This window comes from Hoplias malabaricus, chromosome 8, assembly GCF_029633855.1.
Source record: "Hoplias malabaricus isolate fHopMal1 chromosome 8, fHopMal1.hap1, whole genome shotgun sequence".
In the NCBI taxonomy this organism is placed as follows: Eukaryota; Metazoa; Chordata; class Actinopteri; order Characiformes; family Erythrinidae; genus Hoplias; species Hoplias malabaricus.
Window position 1 is genome coordinate 45,193,042 of NC_089807.1, and position 18,665 is coordinate 45,211,706.

Genomic DNA, 18,665 nt, shown 5'->3' on the forward strand with positions numbered 1-18,665 from the left:
AGGTAGAGAGACAAGGAGGAGGTAGGTAGAGAGTGTGAGAGAGACGAGGACGTAGGTAGAGAGAGAGAGAGAAAAGGAGGAGGTAGAGAGTGTGAGAAAGACGAGGACGTAGGTTGAGAGAGAGAGAGAAAAGGAAGAGGTACATAGAGACAGATAAATTTCAGGATTATTAGGTCTAACTAAAGCAATTCTTGTTCCCCTCCACCAGATGGCGACAAGCTTTCGTCACGATAAGCTTCAGTGTGAATCCTTTCTTCCTGTAGTTGCAGTAATAACACATGAACACGAGATGGCAGCATTTAACCATTTACACTCGTTCTTATCTCCAGGTCGGACTTATATTCCATTAGTGTCCTGTGTTTATATCGAGCTCGTTGTTGATAGGATGTATTTAAAACGCACATAAACGCGGGCCCAGCGCTGTGATTGGATAGACTCGGTCGAGGGGGCGGGGCAATACTAAAGTCTTGACGTCAGAAGCGGAGCAGAGTCAGAATAGCTGGTTTTGTACCGCGTTTCTTTCTGATGACCCGCCACACGAAGTGCCTCTGATAATAATACACCTGCACGTACTGCTTCTATCCACTAGAGGGCGACAACTGCCAATTTTACATTTGTCTGACTGTAATATCAGTAACTGATCACTAGATGGCAGCAAAGGTACACCATGAACAGACAGGGTTTCAGCTTCAAATATAATCAGTCAGCCCTAGCGATGAAGTTAAACTGGGTTCTAACACTGTTATCTAGAACACAGTGACAACCACAAGCCTGAATGCTCATGGACAAGAGTAAATCACTGTCAGAAAAGACCTAATGAGTCTGACAGGAGAATACACACACACACAGGACTCTCTGAAGGCAGCTGCACATGATCCTAGGGTCGCTATGCTCACAGCCCCCTCTCTCTCACACACACACACACACACACACACCGGCCTGTGGAGCAGTGGACCTGTGTCGGAGTCTCCGGTCTAAAACCAGTGACGCTGTAGAGAAGAGGATCACTCTCCTGATTAACGCCCTTCAGCTCAGAGGAATAAAGAAAAGAGCAAAGGGAGAGAGATGGAGAAAAGAGGAGAGGGAGAATGAGAGAGAAAGGAAGGAGACAGATATAAAGGGAGATGATTTAAAGGAGTAAAGAAAGATAAAAGACAGTAAGCAAAAGTGAACCCACGAGTGACCCCCCCCCCCCCCCCCCCCCCCCCGAGTAACTCACTCTGTTCACGTGACTCATATGCACCAGCCATAACATTAAAACCACCATGTTTCTTACAGACTGTCTATCTGTGGCTCTGCATACTTTGCCACCCCCTTTTCCCTCTGCTCCTCATTGGTCAGGAGCAGGTGTGATTTGAGTGGGGTTCTCTCTCGGCTGCAGCTCCTGGAGCTGAAAGCATTTTATTGTTGCTTTAAAAATAGAATATTACTTCTGTATCTGTGTTGTTTATTTGTTTGTTTACAGTGTGTTTAACTCTAGAAAACCCACTCCACATTAGAGTCACTGTCCGTGGTGCTGAAAGTTCTTAGGCAACCTGCAAAGACCTCATTACATCATTCTTTCACTCATTCACCATTTGTATTCAGGGTCACAGTGGGTCTGGAATCCTCCCGGAATCACACACTCACCCAGTCACTTATAGTCACTCACACACTCACCCAGTCACTCACTCATTCACTCATCCAGTCACTTACAGTCACTAACACAAACACACACACTCACTTAGTCACACTCACTCAGTCACTCACACACTCACCCAGTCACTCACTCATTCACTCATCCAGTCACTTACAGTCACTCACACAAACACACACACTCACCCAGTCACTCACTTAGTCACACTCACTCAGTCACTCACCCAGTCACTCACTCATTCACTCATCCAGTCACTTACAGTCACTCACACAAACACACACACTCACCCAGTCACTCACTTAGTCACACTCACTCAGTCACTCACACACTCACCCAGTCACTCACTCATTCACTCATCCAGTCACTTACAGTCACTCACACAAACACACACACTCACCCAGTCACTTATAGCCACTCACACAAACACACACACTCACCCAGTCACTCACTTAGTCACACTCACTCAGTCACTCACACACTCACCCAGTCACTCACTCATTCACTCATCCAGTCACACTCACTCAGTCACTCACACACTCACCCAGTCACTCACACATTCACTCAGTCACCCACACTCACCCAATCACTCACTCAGTCACTCACACACACACACACACTCACCCAGTCACTTATAGTCACTAACACAAACACACACACTCACTTAGTCTCACACACACTCACCCAGTCACTCACACATTCACTCAGTCACCCACACTCACCCAATCACTCACTCAGTCACTCACACACATACTCACCCAGTCACTTACACACACACATTCACTCACTCACCCAGTCACTCACACACTCACCCAATCACTCACTTAGTCACACTCACTCAGTCACTCACACACTCACATAGTCACTCACTTAGTCACTCACACACTCACCCAGTCACTCACAGATTCACTCAGTCACCCACACTCACCCAATCACTCACTCAGTCACTCACACACTCACCCAGTCACTCACCCAGTCACTTACGCACACACATTCACTCACTCACCCAGTCACTCACACACTCACCCAATCACTCACTTAATCACTCACACACACACTCACCTAGTCACTCACACACTCACCCAATCACTCACCCAGTCACTCACACACTCACCCAATCACTCACTTAGTCACTCACACACACACTCACCTAGTCACTCACACACTCACCCAATCACTCACTTAGTCACACTCACTCAGACACTCACACACTCACCCAGTCACTTATAGTCACCCACATACACTCACACACACACACAGTCACACATTCACCCAATCACTCACTCAGTCACTCTCACACACTCACTGGGCTGCAATCATTCAATGTACAGTGGGACATCTGTGAACAAATGGCCCAAAGATCCCAAAATATCCAGAAAATGGACTAAATTTGTCCACTTTAAACGGACACTTTGGAAAGGACCCTCCGCTCACTCCGTTATCTGTAGCTCATTTCACTGGCGCTTTTCCAACAATATGGGCATGTAAGGACACCAACGAAAGGTGTTCAAGAGCCTCTGTAACATGGAGGTAAACAGGGTAAGGACACTCACTTCGCCTGTTTTAGTTGGTGTTAGTTAACGTTAGCTTGACTCGCTAAACTCGGTGGCTCAGATTATACTCGGCTACGTAGCTGCATTACGGAGGTTTATAGTGTCGGATGAATTCGAGTTCGACTTCGATCACATTTACAAGAATAACGGTACCTCTACATTTGAGTTTAGCTTATTGCTAGGCTATTGTCATGAATAATGTTGGTTATTTAGGTAGATACTGTCATAACAGTCAGTCATAACGGTGTTTTACCGCGGCGTTGTTCAGCTGTTGTCCACCAGTGACGTCACGGTCGCGTTCAAGAATTTCCGTAGAGAGCTCGGGTTTTTCCGTCAATTTAATAAAATTGTCAGTTTTAAAGAAAATTAAGCTGCTATTTTCATTTTAATTCATACTTATATCTGTCAGTGACTACAATAATGTGGAATATTCACGGAGCTCCATTAAGTGGTGCTTAGTCTTTAATGAAATCATTCTCCTGAAGTCTGAGATAAAAGTGAAGTAATTAAAGACAGAAACCTAAGAGACGTCTGACCTCTGAACTCCATCCACTTGCTCTTTGTTGAAGCCTTTGGAGCCGTCTCCATTTTCCGGACCCTGGTTCTGCTGCGGTGGAGAAGGTGCTTCTGTGCCGTTGGCTGGTTTTCTGCAGTACGCTCCTCCGTTACCAGCAGAACTGCCGTTCCTCGACAGCGCCGCCAACAACACTGTCGACAAAGAGGAAGAACACACAGTCCTTACATTAAACAGCGCGAGACGTGTAGAGATCAGCGATGCCGCAGCCATCCGTAACCAGGACTCCAATAACACACACTGTTCTCACTCTCTCTGGGTGAGTGGGGTGTGCCTCCCCTGTTCCACATCACTCAGCAGGGGGCGAGTCTATTAGTGTTTACTTCACGTAACAAAACCAGTGTCTCCTCCTAACGTTATCTTCAATGCTGTGCTTCACTGTTCTGAAGGAAGCATTTACTGCCCTCCTCCCCCCAACGTCAGCACCCTGTGATCTGAGGAACATGGGGTTAGAGTTAAAAATAAGAACAAAATATCAATTCAAACACTTAAACATGAAAAACTGAGGGTCGTGTTCCATTAGAGAGCCAAAGGAACACAGCTGCTTCAAATCGTGTTCATCCCTCTTTCTGAATGAAGATTACAGAGTTGAACTGTAGCCACCGGTGAATGTGCTCCTCCACAGGGCTGTGGCTTTAAAAATCCTGGGCTCTGCTCGAGTGAAGGAGCTAAGAATAGACTCAGAACTCCGAGGGACAGTGAGGTCACTTCCGACTCCGTCTCAGACCTCCAGACCCAGACCCAGAGGGACATCTGACTGCTCAACTGTGTCTCGCTGATGTCTCAGACTTAACTGAGGCTCTTCTAAATCTCCTCAGAACAAACAGCAGGAGACAGAAAGACGTTTGTGTCCAGATTAAATGAGACACTGTGAGACACGTTGCGGTCTCCACCTTCTCTCCATCTGATCTCAGTGTCTTCCAGGAGACTACAGCACATTAAAGAGACACTACAGAGATACAGGTGAAACTGCAGAGATTTTAAGGTGGAGCTGCAGAGATATTAAGGAGATAGTGATGAGATGTTAACATGGAACTGCAGAGATATTTAGGAGACAGTGATGAGATGTTAAGGTGGAAGTGCAGAGATATTAAGGAGACAGTGATGAGATGTTAAGGTGGAAGTGCAGTGATATTAAGAAGACACCACAGAGATTTTAAGGTGGAAGTGCAGAGATATTAAGGAGATAGTGATGAGATGTTAATATGGAACTGCAGAGATATTTAGGAGACAGTGATGAGATGTTAAGGTGGAAGTGCAGAGATATTGGGACACTGCAGAGATTCTAAGGTGGAAGTGCAGAGATATTAAGGAGACACCACAGAGATTTTAAGGTGGAAGTGCAGAGATATTAAGGAGACAGTGATGAGATGTTAAGGTACAACTGCAGAGATATTAAGGAGACAGTGATGAGATGTTAAGGTGGAAGTGCAGAGATATTAAGGAGACAGTGATGAGATGTTAAGGTAGAACTGCAGAGATATTAAGGAGACAGTGATGAGATGTTAAGGTGGAACTGCAGAGACATTAAGGAGACAGTGATGAGATGTTAAGGTGGAACTGCAGAGATATTAAGCAGACAGTGATGAAATGTTAAGGTGGAACTGCAGAGATATTAAGGAGACTGTGATGAAGTGTTAAGGTGGAACTGCAGAGATATTAAGCAGACAGTGATGAAATGTTAAGGTGGAACTGCAGATATATTAAGCAGACAGTGATGAAATGTTAAGGTGGAACTGCAGAGATATTAAGGAGACAGTGATGAGCTGTTAAGGTGGAATGGATGAATGGACAGAGAAATGAAGGGAAAGGTGGAGAGATAGAAGGAGGGACACTGGACAAATTGACTCCATGTGAAAATGGAGCAGAGGATTTACAGAAGATTTGGTGAAAGGAGGGAGAGGTGGAAGGAGAGAAGTGACAGATGGAGAGTGAAAAGGGAATGAAGGATAGTGGAATGAGGGAGGAGTGGAGAAACTGAGGGATGGTGAAAGAGAAAGAGATACAGAGTGAAGTATGGAGAGAGAGAGAGAGAGAGAGAGAGAGAGAGAGACGGGTGGCCTGACTGAGGGAAAGACAGAAGGAGAGAGGGATGGAGGGATCTTGGACCGCGTGACGCTGCATATCAGAGATGGGTAGTCCGTGTGACGTCATATGCGTTGCTGCGCTGTGATTGGTGATCAGTGGTCTGATCAGCACTAAGCCCCGCCCACTCTGCGGGACATCCCTGTGGTGGAAACGAGCGAGGATTTCACCTGCAGCACACACTCCTACACACACACACACACTGAGCGCGCACAGCACACAAACCAGGTGAAGACACGCGCGCGCGCACTCTCCCCCCCGCACACACACACTCACTCACACACGGAACCGAGCCGGAACCATGTCTGTAGCCGGACTGAAGAAACAGTTCCACAAAGCCACTCAGGTGAGCGCGCGCTCGCGGACATTAACAACGCAGCCTTCGTCCTTGTGGGACTGCGCGCGTGCTCGTGCGCGTGACTGCGTGTTTACAGCAGCACTGCATCCCGCGCGACGCGGGTTTTGTTTGTGTGTGTTTTTGTTCGTGGTTGAGCTCGCGTTGGTGTTTTACACGGTGTCTGCGGTAGTGTCCTCGCGACATTGGCTCGTGCATCAGTGCAGTAGTAAATAGGTTCCTCACGAGGACGCGGGCACGAGCCCATGCAAGTGCCCGGATCAGAACTGAGGGAATGAGGGTTGTGTGTGTGTGTGTGTGTGTGTGTGTGTGTGTGTGTAGTGTTGCAGTGTTAGTGCAGCACTGCAGTGGGGAATGCAACACTGTGTTGTGTTAATGCAGCACTGACTGTGTTAAGGTGGAAATGCATGGCGCTGGTGTGTGTGTTAAGTGTGTGTCTCATTCACATTAAAGAAACTGTCCATCGTATTCTTCAGTGATTCTGCTTCATGTGACACATGTTCAATAGTCACCTGTTGTCCTGGAGATATCAGAGAGTCTGTAGTAACGTTGTTTTAGCGCTTTCCCACTGCATGGTCCCTACTCTACTGTGCTCTACTCGGCTCTACTCTCTTTTTAATCTCTGGTACAGGGTGCTTTCCCATTACAGTGATTCTCCCCTGAAATGTATCAGTGTCGTCTCTAACCCCGTCTCTAAGGGGAACAGTGGTCTTTGGAAACCACAACAACGGCGGTGGTAACGTTAAGCGGTGTTTACTCATGGTGTATCGGCGTGTTGTTGTTGTTTGGGACTGAACACAGCTCCGTCATCAGTTCAGACAGATCAGTAGAGTTTGTTCCTTCCTTGTTGCAGCGTCCAGCTCTCGCTGGATTCTTTCGTCGGCCACCGATCCGAGGAGCGTTTGAACCTCTTCAAAAGACCACGGCGTCATTTTACGAGCTGCCGTCGTGAGTCGGATAAAAACAAACGTGATCTCTGCTGCAGCTGGAGATTTTACAGATGGAGAGTTGGTGCTGGTCGTCTGCGTTGCGTGGCGTAGAGTGACGACTCTCTCTGGACGATCAGCGCTCTGCAAGGTTTACACGCCACGGTTTAGTCCCTACTCGACTCGCTCTGAACCACGAGAGAACAGCCACTAAACAAGAACCCACTTCCAGAACCAGGACCTGATTCACCCGGTGGAGGAGGAGGAAAGACTAGTGGAGTCCAGTAGAGTGTAGTAGGGACCCTGCAGTGGATAAACCCCATTTTACCACAGTCGCTCCCATGTGGGAGACCCACTCTGTGCTGCATAAACATTCAGGGAGATGAGCAGTGAGCTGTAATTCATTCATTAAGAAGAATAATCATTTTTATAAAGAGTTTCCTCTTTTTTTGTTGGTGAAAATGACTGATTGCAACTTTAATGGTGTTACCAGCTGAGAGAGAAATCTCATTGTGCAACAAAGCAGCTCTCTCTCTCTCTCTCTCTCTCTCTCTCTCTCTCTCTCTCAAACACACACACACTCAAAGTATCAGAGATCAGTTGCGTAACACTGTCCTCACACCACTCTGACCTTTAACCTCAGTGGCAGCTCGCTGTGACCTCTGTGACCTCTGAGACGCGGCGCTGTTGGAGACGGAGCTGAGTGATGCAGCACAGACGTTGTTCCAGGATGTGGAGAGATGTTTTGATGTTACTGTGGTGTTGTGTTGTGATCGGGTCACTCCTCAGTCGCGGCGCTGAGAGGTGTGTGAGGTTCTTCAGAGTACAGCACGGCCTCAAACCGCTTAGTGGTGGGAAGGTTTAATTTCCTAATGTTCGTCTTGGTCTCTCTCTGTCTCTCTCTCCCTCTCTCTCTCCCTCTGTCTCTCCCTCTGTCTCTCCCTCTGTCTCTCCCTCTCTCTCTCTCTCTCTCTCTCTCTCTCTCTCTGCCTCTCTCTCTCTCTCTCTGTCTGTCTGTCTCTCTCTCTCTCTCTCTGTCTCTCTCTCTGTCTCTCTCTCTCTCTCTCTCTCTCTCTCTGTCTGTCTGTCTCTCTCTCTCTCTGTCTGTCTGTCTGTCTGTCTCTCTCTCTCTCTCTGTCTGTCTGTCTGTCTGTCTCTCTCTCTCTCTCTCTCTCTCACTCTCTGTGTCTCTCTCTCAGTGAACTGTAAGAATGTAAGTGTGATACAGTGATGAGTGATGGTTGTAAATGGTTCAGTAGTAAATCCTCAGATGAGATTAAAATGGAGTTGAATGGAGTTTAATGGAGTTTCTGCAGTTACAGTGTGAACAAGGCTCCTACGACCAACAGGATGAAGGTCATCTGAGTGGACAGTCTGTTATTCTGGTTTAGTGCTTGGTGTGTGTGTGTGTGTGTGTGTGTGTCCTCGTGCCGTGACAGAAGGCTTCTCTCTTAATCTCCTCAGATTGGCCTTCAGGCTCTGATCTGTGTGAGCTATTATTCCCAACCCCAGCTTTTAAAGCCGTAGTTCACTTAAAAATGGCCTCCCTTTATAGTGTCTCTAATGACACATCTCCAAAATACACAGCACATTTACGATGTTCGATCCACACTGTGTTAGACACTTTAACCCTAACAGAGACCCACAGGAGAACACCACACTGACTCTGAATGGAAGGAACTTTGGAGCATTTCTATTGGTCCATTCATTTTGAATTGTTCTCAGTGTGAAGCAGAGCTGCTGTGTTCGTATAAATATATAATATATATAAAACCGTAACTTTCACATTGCCATATATACAGCACCAGTCAAACGTCTGGACACACCTCCTCATCAGTGATTGGTGGAGTGGAGCTAGTCACTGTATAGAGCTGTGTACCAGCCCCTACCTCTGCACAGCCCCAGTTACAGTCTCAGACACATTCAGAAGGGAGCGGTTCTACAGACTAACTCTCGACGAGGCCACAGCTGTTCACTGAAAACCGTTTCAGGTGACGACCTTATGAAGCCGACTGAGAGAACGGAGAGAGTGTGTGAAGCTGTCATCAAAGCAACGGGGGACTACTGTGAAGAGTCTAAAGTATAAAACATAGTGTGGTTTCTTTAACACTTCTCTGTTTACTACATCACTCCATATGAGTTCCTTCATAGTTTTAATGTCCTCCACGTTCATTTACAATGGAGAAAACAATAAAAAACACTGAATGAGAAGGTGTCCAAACTTTTGACTGGCGCTGTGTATACTCTGTGAGCGTTTGGGAACTGAGGAAACTAGTCGCTGTAGTTCAGAAAGTGAAATATTTTCTTGTTTTTTATAGCGTTCCAGCTGCTCATCTGTTCAGGTCTCCATCATATTTTCCTTTTCATAACGTGACAAATGTTTTCTCTGGGTCTGAACTAGACTTGCACCTGTCTTTTACAGAACAATGCTGCTGTAATCCAAGCAGAATGTGGATGTGCGTTGTCTTACTTTGAAACTCTGCTCTGTATTTATCATTTAGCATTAACGGTGCGTACTGACGTTGAGTAATTGGGCTAATGTTGCAAACAGGTGACGAAAGCTCACACCCCGACAATTATCAGCCCCTCACACACTCACCACCTCTGTCTGTGTCGCTCAGTTTTGTCTCACACACTTGTTTATGTGGTTTTCTGGCTCGGTATCTCGTGCTGTTATCTGGGCCGGACCCAAGTCCCATTTGAATGCTGTGGATAATATTAGTCCGGTGATTGGGGCTGTGGCTGAATTCAGGAAAACGTCTTCTCCTCTGTGTGTGCTGCTCCGGGTTTAGCACTGCAGAAACTGTCCTGTGTAACGTTTGGAGGAGGGTAGGGAACTACAGACTCTCAGCGGTTTAGCAGCAGTTCAGAAGCCCACACTCTTAACCTTTCGCTTTTCATATTGTTTTAAAGAAATTAGTTTGACGTCCATTACACGCTGAAGAGTCAAACAAAGACCTTCAAAAGGGAAGAGGTTTACATCATGTTTGTTGCGGTTGTTTGCGATTCCCTGCGGTCGTCTGCACTGTGGCGTGGTGTTGTAATGTTGTGGTCATTGTTACAGCTCCAACCCTCAGCTCAGAGAGAAGGCCGTGGTGAAAGTCAGTTCCACTCTTTTATCTTTTATCTCATCAAACCCGTGTGTGTCTGTCTGTGTGTGTGTGTGTGTCTGTGTCTCTGTCTGTGTGTGTCTGTGTCTCTGTCTGTCTGTCTGTCTGTGTGTGTGTGTGTGTGTGTGTGTGTGTGGGTGTCTGTCTCTGTGTGTATGTGTGTGTCTGTGTGTGTGTGTGTGTGTGTGTGTGTGTGTTTAGTTACAGCATCATTTGAACCCAGCAGCTGTCCTCCACACTGTGTATAAATCTCATAATGAATCGACCAATAGAAACGCTCCAGAATGACTCTGAATAACATCTTTTTACATTGACTTCCACTGAGAGTGAAGAAGTTATATTCCGTCTTCTGTAAAGTTACTGTTTTGGAGAAAGATGGTTTTATTTGGACATGGATTATATATTTATTTATTTTACTTGAATGTAACAGCCCTGTGAAGGACTGGCGCCCCCTCCAGGGTGTATTCCCACCTTGCGCCCAATGATTCCCGGTAGGCTCTGGACCCACCGCCGCCCTGAACTGTAAAAGGGTTACAGACAATGAACGAATGAATGTAACAGCTGTTCGTCACATGATTAACATCTGGTTCCATTCACCAACACTGGAGGAAGTTTGAACATTTTAAAAGGTTTTCCCCTTTAGTGTGTGTGTGTGTGTGTGTGTGTGTGTGTGAGAGAGAGAGAAATGTGAGTTTACTGACGCACGACTCGAGGCAGTGATGCAGCGAAGGCTGAGTTATTTCTGTCCTGGTGAATGGAGGTAAACTCTGGGAGTGAGGGGTGGGGGCGGGGGGCATGAGGTTCTTACATCACTAGTGTGTGTGTTTGTGTGTGTGTGTGTTGGGGGGTGACTCAAAGCAGCTCTTAAGAACAGATGGTTCCTCAAATGCAGCAGAAACAGCAGCAGAAATGCTCACACACACCAACACACACAGCATGGTAGAGAGCAGTGTGTTCTGCCTCACATTCTCTTTCTCCCTCTCCCTCTCTCTCTCTCTCTCTCCCTCTCTCTCTCTCTCTCTTTCTGCATGTGTACTTGTGTTGTGCTGCTAGTGAGCAATGAGGAATAAAAGCAGGGAACACTCCAGGCGTCTGTACGCAGTCAGTGGAGTTAACAGTCAGTGTGTGTGTGTGGATGTGAGAGGTGTGCTGTTGGGGCTGGGTTTGTAATGTTTTATGATTTGATCAGCTGCAGTTTCTCTGCTGAAGGAATAATCGCTGAGCTTTTTAATCCGAGCCGAACCTGACGCTTCCATCGGGCTCTCGGCTGAATTTGTGAGGAACTGCTGCAAAATGGAGCCTCTTTATTCAACAGAGTGTTAATTTAATTATGTTAAAATATCCAGAGTCATATCAGAAATCACGTATTTATGACAGTTCCCTTCCCAGGTTCTGCCTTGGCCTCCCGTGTACGCGCCGTTCTGTTGGGTTTTGGTCTCTGTGTCTCTGTGTCCCTGTAAGGTACCTGTTCTCTTTATTTTTAAACGTCCCGTTGGTGGTTTTCAGGTGTGTTTCTGGTCCTACCTTTTCTACAGAATTTAGAGAGTCACTGCTGCCCCCCTCTGTTCACAATCAGTCACAGGACCACTGTTAATTTAGGAAGTACATTTAGTAAAAAGCCTGTTAAGTGAATCATCACTAAAATGGGCTTTACTCTGCCAAAGAGCATAGTGTCAAAAAAAACTGTCACAGTCATTGTACCCTTAAGGGAACACATACAGTACCTTTAACTAGAGAACACATAAAGTACCTTTAATTAGGACACATGTCTGTACTCTTAACAGTTGTATAATGAAAGATTACAGAGATCCCCCTCTCCTTCTGGAGAGGAGAATGTAATGAACCTTTAGGAAACACAACTGGACTCTAACACAACTGCTGTACCTTTTAAGATACACTACACTGTTTGTAGCTTTTAAAGATACACTCCACTGTTTGTAGCTTTTAAAGATACACTACACTGTCTGTACCCTTAAAGATACACTACACTGTTTGTAGCTTTAAAGATACACTGCACTGTCTGTACCCTTAAAGATACACTACACTGTTTGTAGCTTTAAAGATACACTGCACTGTCTGTACCCTTAAAGATACACTACACTGTTTGTAGCTTTTAAAGAGACACTACACTGTCTGTACCCTTAAAGATACACTACACTGTTTGTAGCTTTAAAGATACACTGCACTGTCTGTACCCTTAAAGATACACTACACTGTTTGTAGCTTTTAAAGAGACACTACACTGTCTGTACCCTTAAAGATACACTACACTGTTTGTAGCTTTAAAGATACACTGCACTGTCTGTACCCTTAAAGATACACTACACTGTTTGTAGCTTTTAAAGATACACTACACTGTCTGTACCTTTTAAAGATACACTACACTGTCTGTACCCTTAAAGATACACTACACTGTTTGTAGCTTTTAAAGAGACACTACACTGTTTGTAGCTTTTAAAGATACACTACACTGTCTGTACCCTTAAAGATACACTACACTGTTTGTAGCTTTTAAAGATACACTACACTGTCTGTACTTTTAAAGATACACTACACTGTCTGTACCTTTTAAAGATACACTACACTGTCTGTACCCTTAAAGATACACTACACTGTTTGTAGCTTTTAAAGAGACACTACACTGTTTGTAGCTTTTAAAGATACACTACACTGTTTGTAGCTTTTAAAGATACACTACACTGTTTGTAGCTTTTAAAGATACACTACACTGTCTGTACTTTTAAAGATACACTACACTGTCTGTACTTTTAAAGATACACTACACTGTCTGTACCTTTAAAGATACACTACACTGTCTGTACCCTTAAAGATACACTAAACTGTCTGTACCCTTAAAGATACACTACACTGTCTGTAGCTTTTAAAGATACACTACACTGTCTGTACCTTTTAAAGATACACTACACTGTCTGTACCCTTAAAGATACACTACACTGCTGTACCCTTAAAGATACACTACACTGCTGTACCCTTAAAGATACACTACACTGCTGTACCTTTAAAGATACACTACACTGCTGTACCTTTAAAGATACACTACACTGTTTGTAGCTTTTAAAGATACACTACACTGTTTGTAGCTTTTAAAGAGACACTACACTGTTTGTAGCTTTTAAAGATACACTACACTGTCTGTACCCTTAAAGATACACTACACTGTTTGTAGCTTTAAAGATACACTGCACTGTCTGTACCCTTAAAGATACACTACACTGTTTGTACCTTTAAAGATACACTACACTGTTTGTAGCTTTTAAAGATACACTACACTGTCTGTACCCTTAAAGATACACTACACTGTTTGTAGCTTTTAAAGATACACTACACTGTCTGTACCTTTTAAAGATACACTACACTGTCTGTACCCTTAAAGATACACTACACTGTTTGTAGCTTTTAAAGAGACACTACACTGTTTGTAGCTTTTAAAGATACACTACACTGTCTGTACCCTTAAAGATACACTACACTGTTTGTAGCTTTTAAAGATACACTACACTGTCTGTACTTTTAAAGATACACTACACTGTCTGTACCTTTTAAAGATACACTACACTGTCTGTACCCTTAAAGATACACTACACTGTTTGTAGCTTTTAAAGAGACACTACACTGTTTGTAGCTTTTAAAGATACACTACACTGTCTGTAGCTTTTAAAGAGACACTACACTGTTTGTACCTTTAAAGATACACTACACTGTTTGTAGCTTTTAAAGATACACTACACTGTCTGTACCTTTTAAAGATACACTACACTGTCTGTACCCTTAAAGATACACTACACTGTTTGTAGCTTTTAAAGAGACACTACACTGTTTGTAGCTTTTAAAGATACACTACACTGTCTGTACCCTTAAAGATACACTACACTGTTTGTAGCTTTTAAAGATACACTACACTGTCTGTACTTTTAAAGATACACTACACTGTCTGTACTTTTAAAGATACACTACACTGTCTGTACCTTTTAAAGATACACTACACTGTCTGTACCCTTAAAGATACACTACACTGTTTGTAGCTTTTAAAGAGACACTACACTGTTTGTAGCTTTTAAAGATACACTACACTGTCTGTAGCTTTTAAAGAGACACTACACTGTTTGTAGCTTTTAAAGATACACTACACTGTCTGTACCTTTAAAGATACACTACACTGTCTGTACCTTTAATGACAGTAATGATCCTGTACTGCACCTTTAATCCTGAGAGCTTATAAATGAAGGTCATATTGTTAATGTGCACTTTCTTGAACAAATAACAGAAACAGTTTCAGTCGTCTCAGTTTTGTAACCTTTATCACAATGTCCTTCTGACACACACGGGTTCCTGGAGACGCGAGAGGAGGTGTGGTGTGTGTAATCACCTTCTGCTGTTCCTAATTTAACAGGACTATTTCTGAAATTGAACAGTTCAGATTTGACAGGATTTAAAGGAACATTCTCAGAGACGAGGGCAGGGAACGTCAAATTACTTTAGTGCTTTAATGTGTATTTTTGAGGGTTAAACTGTAATTAGCGGCAGTAACAAAAACACATGTTTGTGAGTTGTCCGTCCTTTGGCTGAACTGTGCTTAAATGTTTACAAATGTCCATCACTCTGTGGAAAAAATAACAAAGAAAACTGAATGAGCTGCTTAAGCTTTCTGAAAGATACTGGTGCATTGTGGGAAATGTAGTTCCTGTAGTGAATCTGCATGCCGTGTCCTGTAGTTCTGCTGAGCAGGTCAGGATATAGTTGACTAGTTACTGGTGCGATTTTAGTGGGGCACAGCAACATTTCGCTGGGTCACATGCTCCAGTAAACTGGGTCTAACGGTGGTCCTGTGTTTACGTGCGCCTCTGTTTATCTGCTAGTGTTTTTGTTTCCCTTGTGCTTTTCTGTGAAACATAGACCACATTCACACCTGCACCCTCTCTCCTCATCTTCACAACGAGACAAACCCTCTGCAACATTTTCTGGACTCGGCCAGTTACGGGTCGAGAAGGTAATCACCCCCTCAGCGTTGGGCTGTGGAGCAGTGGAACTGTTCTCTGGAGCGGGTTTAAGATCCAGAACTACAGGTCCACTACCAGAAACTGATTTCATGAATACTACATTACTGACTGCTCTTCTAGAAGAATAGAGATTCAAGCCTTCAGTTCCAGAGTAACACTCTCTGTGTGTGCGTGTGTGCGTGCATGCGTGCATGCATGGCAGTGTATCTCTGAGAGATGTGTGATGTCAGCCAGAGGAATTTAGCTTCAGATCCCGCTGATGCCCACAGGAGCCAGGAATGTGTGAGTGTGTGAGTGTGAGTGTGTGTGAGTGTGTGAGTGTGAGTGTGTGTGCGCGTGTGTGTGCGCATGTGTGTGTGCGAATGTGTGTGTGCGAGCTGCAGTGCTTTGAGAAGATGGTGCATTGAGTGGAAAAAAGAGTAAATGGACAGAAAGGTGTGGGACAATAGAGGGAAGGAAAAGAAAGGAAAGATAAAAAAAGAAATAGAGAAATGGACAAAAAGGACAGGGACAGAAGGAGGAAGTGGACAGTATGAGTAATGACAGTAAAGAGACAGGACAAGACGAGGACTGGACGTTGGGATAATAATGTAAGGACAGGACAGGAAATGAAAGGAACTAGGCAGGAAAAGGACAGATCAGGGAAGGGACAATGGAAGGAGAAGAGGGGACAGGACGGGGGACAGAGAGTGAAATGAGGCAGTGTTTTAAACGTTGCTGCTTCTTTATTTCGTTAAGCCCAAGTGCATAGGATAATCCCTGATCTCTCTCTCTCTCTCTCTCTCTCTCTCTCTTTTACACACACACACACGCACACTTTCACACACACAATTCCTACTCGAACCTGAGAGAGTGACTTATAACTCGGTTCCTTGAGGGTTGTCAGACCACAACAAGTCCAGGCAAGTGTAGTTACTGGACCCCCATCAACTGCAGAGTGATATTACAGTCGTGTGTGTGTGTGTGTGTGTGTGTGTGTGTGTGGCAGTCTGTATTATCCATCCTTTCCTTTCAAAGCCCCTGAGAGTGATGGGTTCAATCTGTGTTTCCACCAACGGCATCAAATGTGACCTTGAAACATTTCATATGACCACACTCATAAAGGACACAGAGCTTTTCCTCAGAACCTGAAAATGTAGAGTAAGGGTTTAACTCACAGAGAGGAAACAGACCATCTGAAGGTCAGGGAGTGTCTGCTGTGTTTGGGTTTATGACGTTAAACTGTGAAACACTTCACCTGTGCCACGATGAAAAATATTACACTAAGGGTGTTTTCACAGCTATAGTCCGTTCGCTCTGATCTGATTTAATTCACGAGATTGTTTACTTGGAGTGTTTTCCCCTGAGTTCCATTTGTTTTCACACAGCGATAAATCAAAGGGCACCAAAATGCATCACTACAAACCATGTGAGAGCGTTCTCTTCGCTTATTGGTCAGAACTGTATGGGGGCGGGATCAAGAAAGTACAGACAGGAAGACGCTCGTGTATTGTGGAGTCGTGCATGTTTCTGTGCAGTTTAACACGGAGCAGCGGCAGCAATTGCACTTGTTTATAGCACTGACAATTATCTGGGTGATGTACCATCCCATAATTTAAAGCACACCTGACTACGGGAGCCCTTTAGCTCAGAGTAGTTCACCTGATTTTTAACGAATCACATTCTCATCACAAACGAACTGCTCCTTTGGGAGGAGGTGGTCTGGGTGCGATTGTTTTGGTCTGAATCCGAGTGCGATTACTGCGTTCACACCTGCACAAACCAACCACACCAAAAGTGAAAAGGTACCCGATTAAACCGGATCAAAATGTGCAGGTGTGAACACAGCTTCAGTCAGAATGAAATTAAATTTAATCTGAGAATGAATATTGAGAGTCCAGAATGTTCCCAACGTTAACTTGACATTAAATATTAGTCAAATCTGTGATTAAAGCGTACTTTTCTTTGATCACACTGTTGTCAGGATGACTGATCTTTACCAGCACACACTCAGTGACTGAGGCCCCCCCGGAGAACGCTGTCAAATGATTTACTGCTGTTTTTAACCTCCGTCCTGTGTGTGGTGTACACCCTCAGTATCACGTTCACGTGGAGAAACGCACTCCAGCGGCTCACGAAGGTCGCCCCCACCTCATTCGCATTACACTGTGTCCCCATCCGCCATTTTGTGGTTGTGCTGGGGTCCAACACAACATCAACATGTCCACGACAGAGAGACACAGAGAGAGAGAGACACAGAGAGAGAGAGACACAGAGAGAGGAGTCATGCTTACCCTCAAACCGTTTATCATGTTGACTGCCATTGCAGTGGTGATAAAGTTTCAGCCCTCTCTATCATTTCATCTCTCTCTCTCACTCTCTCTCTCTGTCTATTTATCTCTATCTCCTGTTCCTCTCCTCTCTCTAAACATACAGCATTTTCCATCTCACACACGCACACACTCACTTGTTCACTTTCTCACAGGTGTTTTAAGAGTGTTTAATCATGCTGTGTGTGTGTGTGTGTGTGTGTGTGTGTGTGTGTGCGCGTGTGTTGATGAGAAGCCCTGTTGGTGTAAACTGAGCTGTTTGACTGTGATGGGCCTGTGTGGGACATGAATGTGTCCTGTGTGTGACGTGGGCCGGAGGGTCAGTGTAATTACAGTGTAATAACAGTAATAACTAATGACTGTAATAACTAGTGTACGGCACTCTCTCTCTCGACAGGCGGCCCTGCCCCACTGCATTGTGGGAACATTCGTCAGACACTAATCACAGCCTCACAGTGACTCATCAGCACTGAGCCCCATGTGTAGCAACATTAGAGAAAGAGAGAGAAGAAAGGGAGATGGGGAGAGAGAGAGACAGAAGGAAGAGAGAGAATTAAATTAATAAGACATTGGATAGAACAGAATTTTTAAGAAACGAACGTATATGATTGTGGGGAAATGCAGTTCTCTCTGGTTTGTTTACATTCAGAAGCTCCACATCTTTTAAGGTGGAGCAGTGTGTGTGAGTAAGAAGCGACTGTATCTTTTAAGGTGGAGCAGTGTGTGTGAGTAAGAAGCGACTGTATCTTTTAAGGTGGAGCGGTGTGTGTGAGTAAGAAGAGACTGTATTTTTTAAGGTGGAGCGGTGTGTGTGAGTAAGAAGTGACTGTATCTTTTAAGGTGGAGCGGTGTGTGTGAGTAAGAAGCGACTGTATCTTTTAAGGTGGAGCGGTGTGTGTGAGTAAGAAGCGACTGTATCTTTTAAGGTGGAGCGGTGTGTGTGAGTAAGAAGCGACTGTATCTTTTAAGGTGGAGCGGTGTGTGTGAACTCATGAGTAACTCGAGCTGTTTAGTTTTGTAGCACTTTCGCTCTGTGTTTACTTTCATGCAGTTAGCGCTCTCCTGAATTTAGAGTCAGTTCCACCTTAAGTAATGTAACTGT

The 18,665-nt window shown here is 44.7% G+C and overlaps 1 protein-coding gene across 1 annotated transcript in view; it reads left to right on the forward strand.

The window, feature by feature from the left end:
* The first annotated feature begins 5,993 nt into the window (after positions 1-5,993).
* The window catches only part of sh3gl2a (SH3 domain containing GRB2 like 2a, endophilin A1), a 34,898-nt gene continuing 22,226 nt past the window's right edge, over positions 5,994-18,665 (forward strand). Inside the window, 1 exon segment of the mRNA XM_066678942.1 lies at positions 5,994-6,191. Coding sequence (XP_066535039.1) covers positions 6,147-6,191 — 45 coding nt within the window. The 5' untranslated portion in view covers positions 5,994-6,146.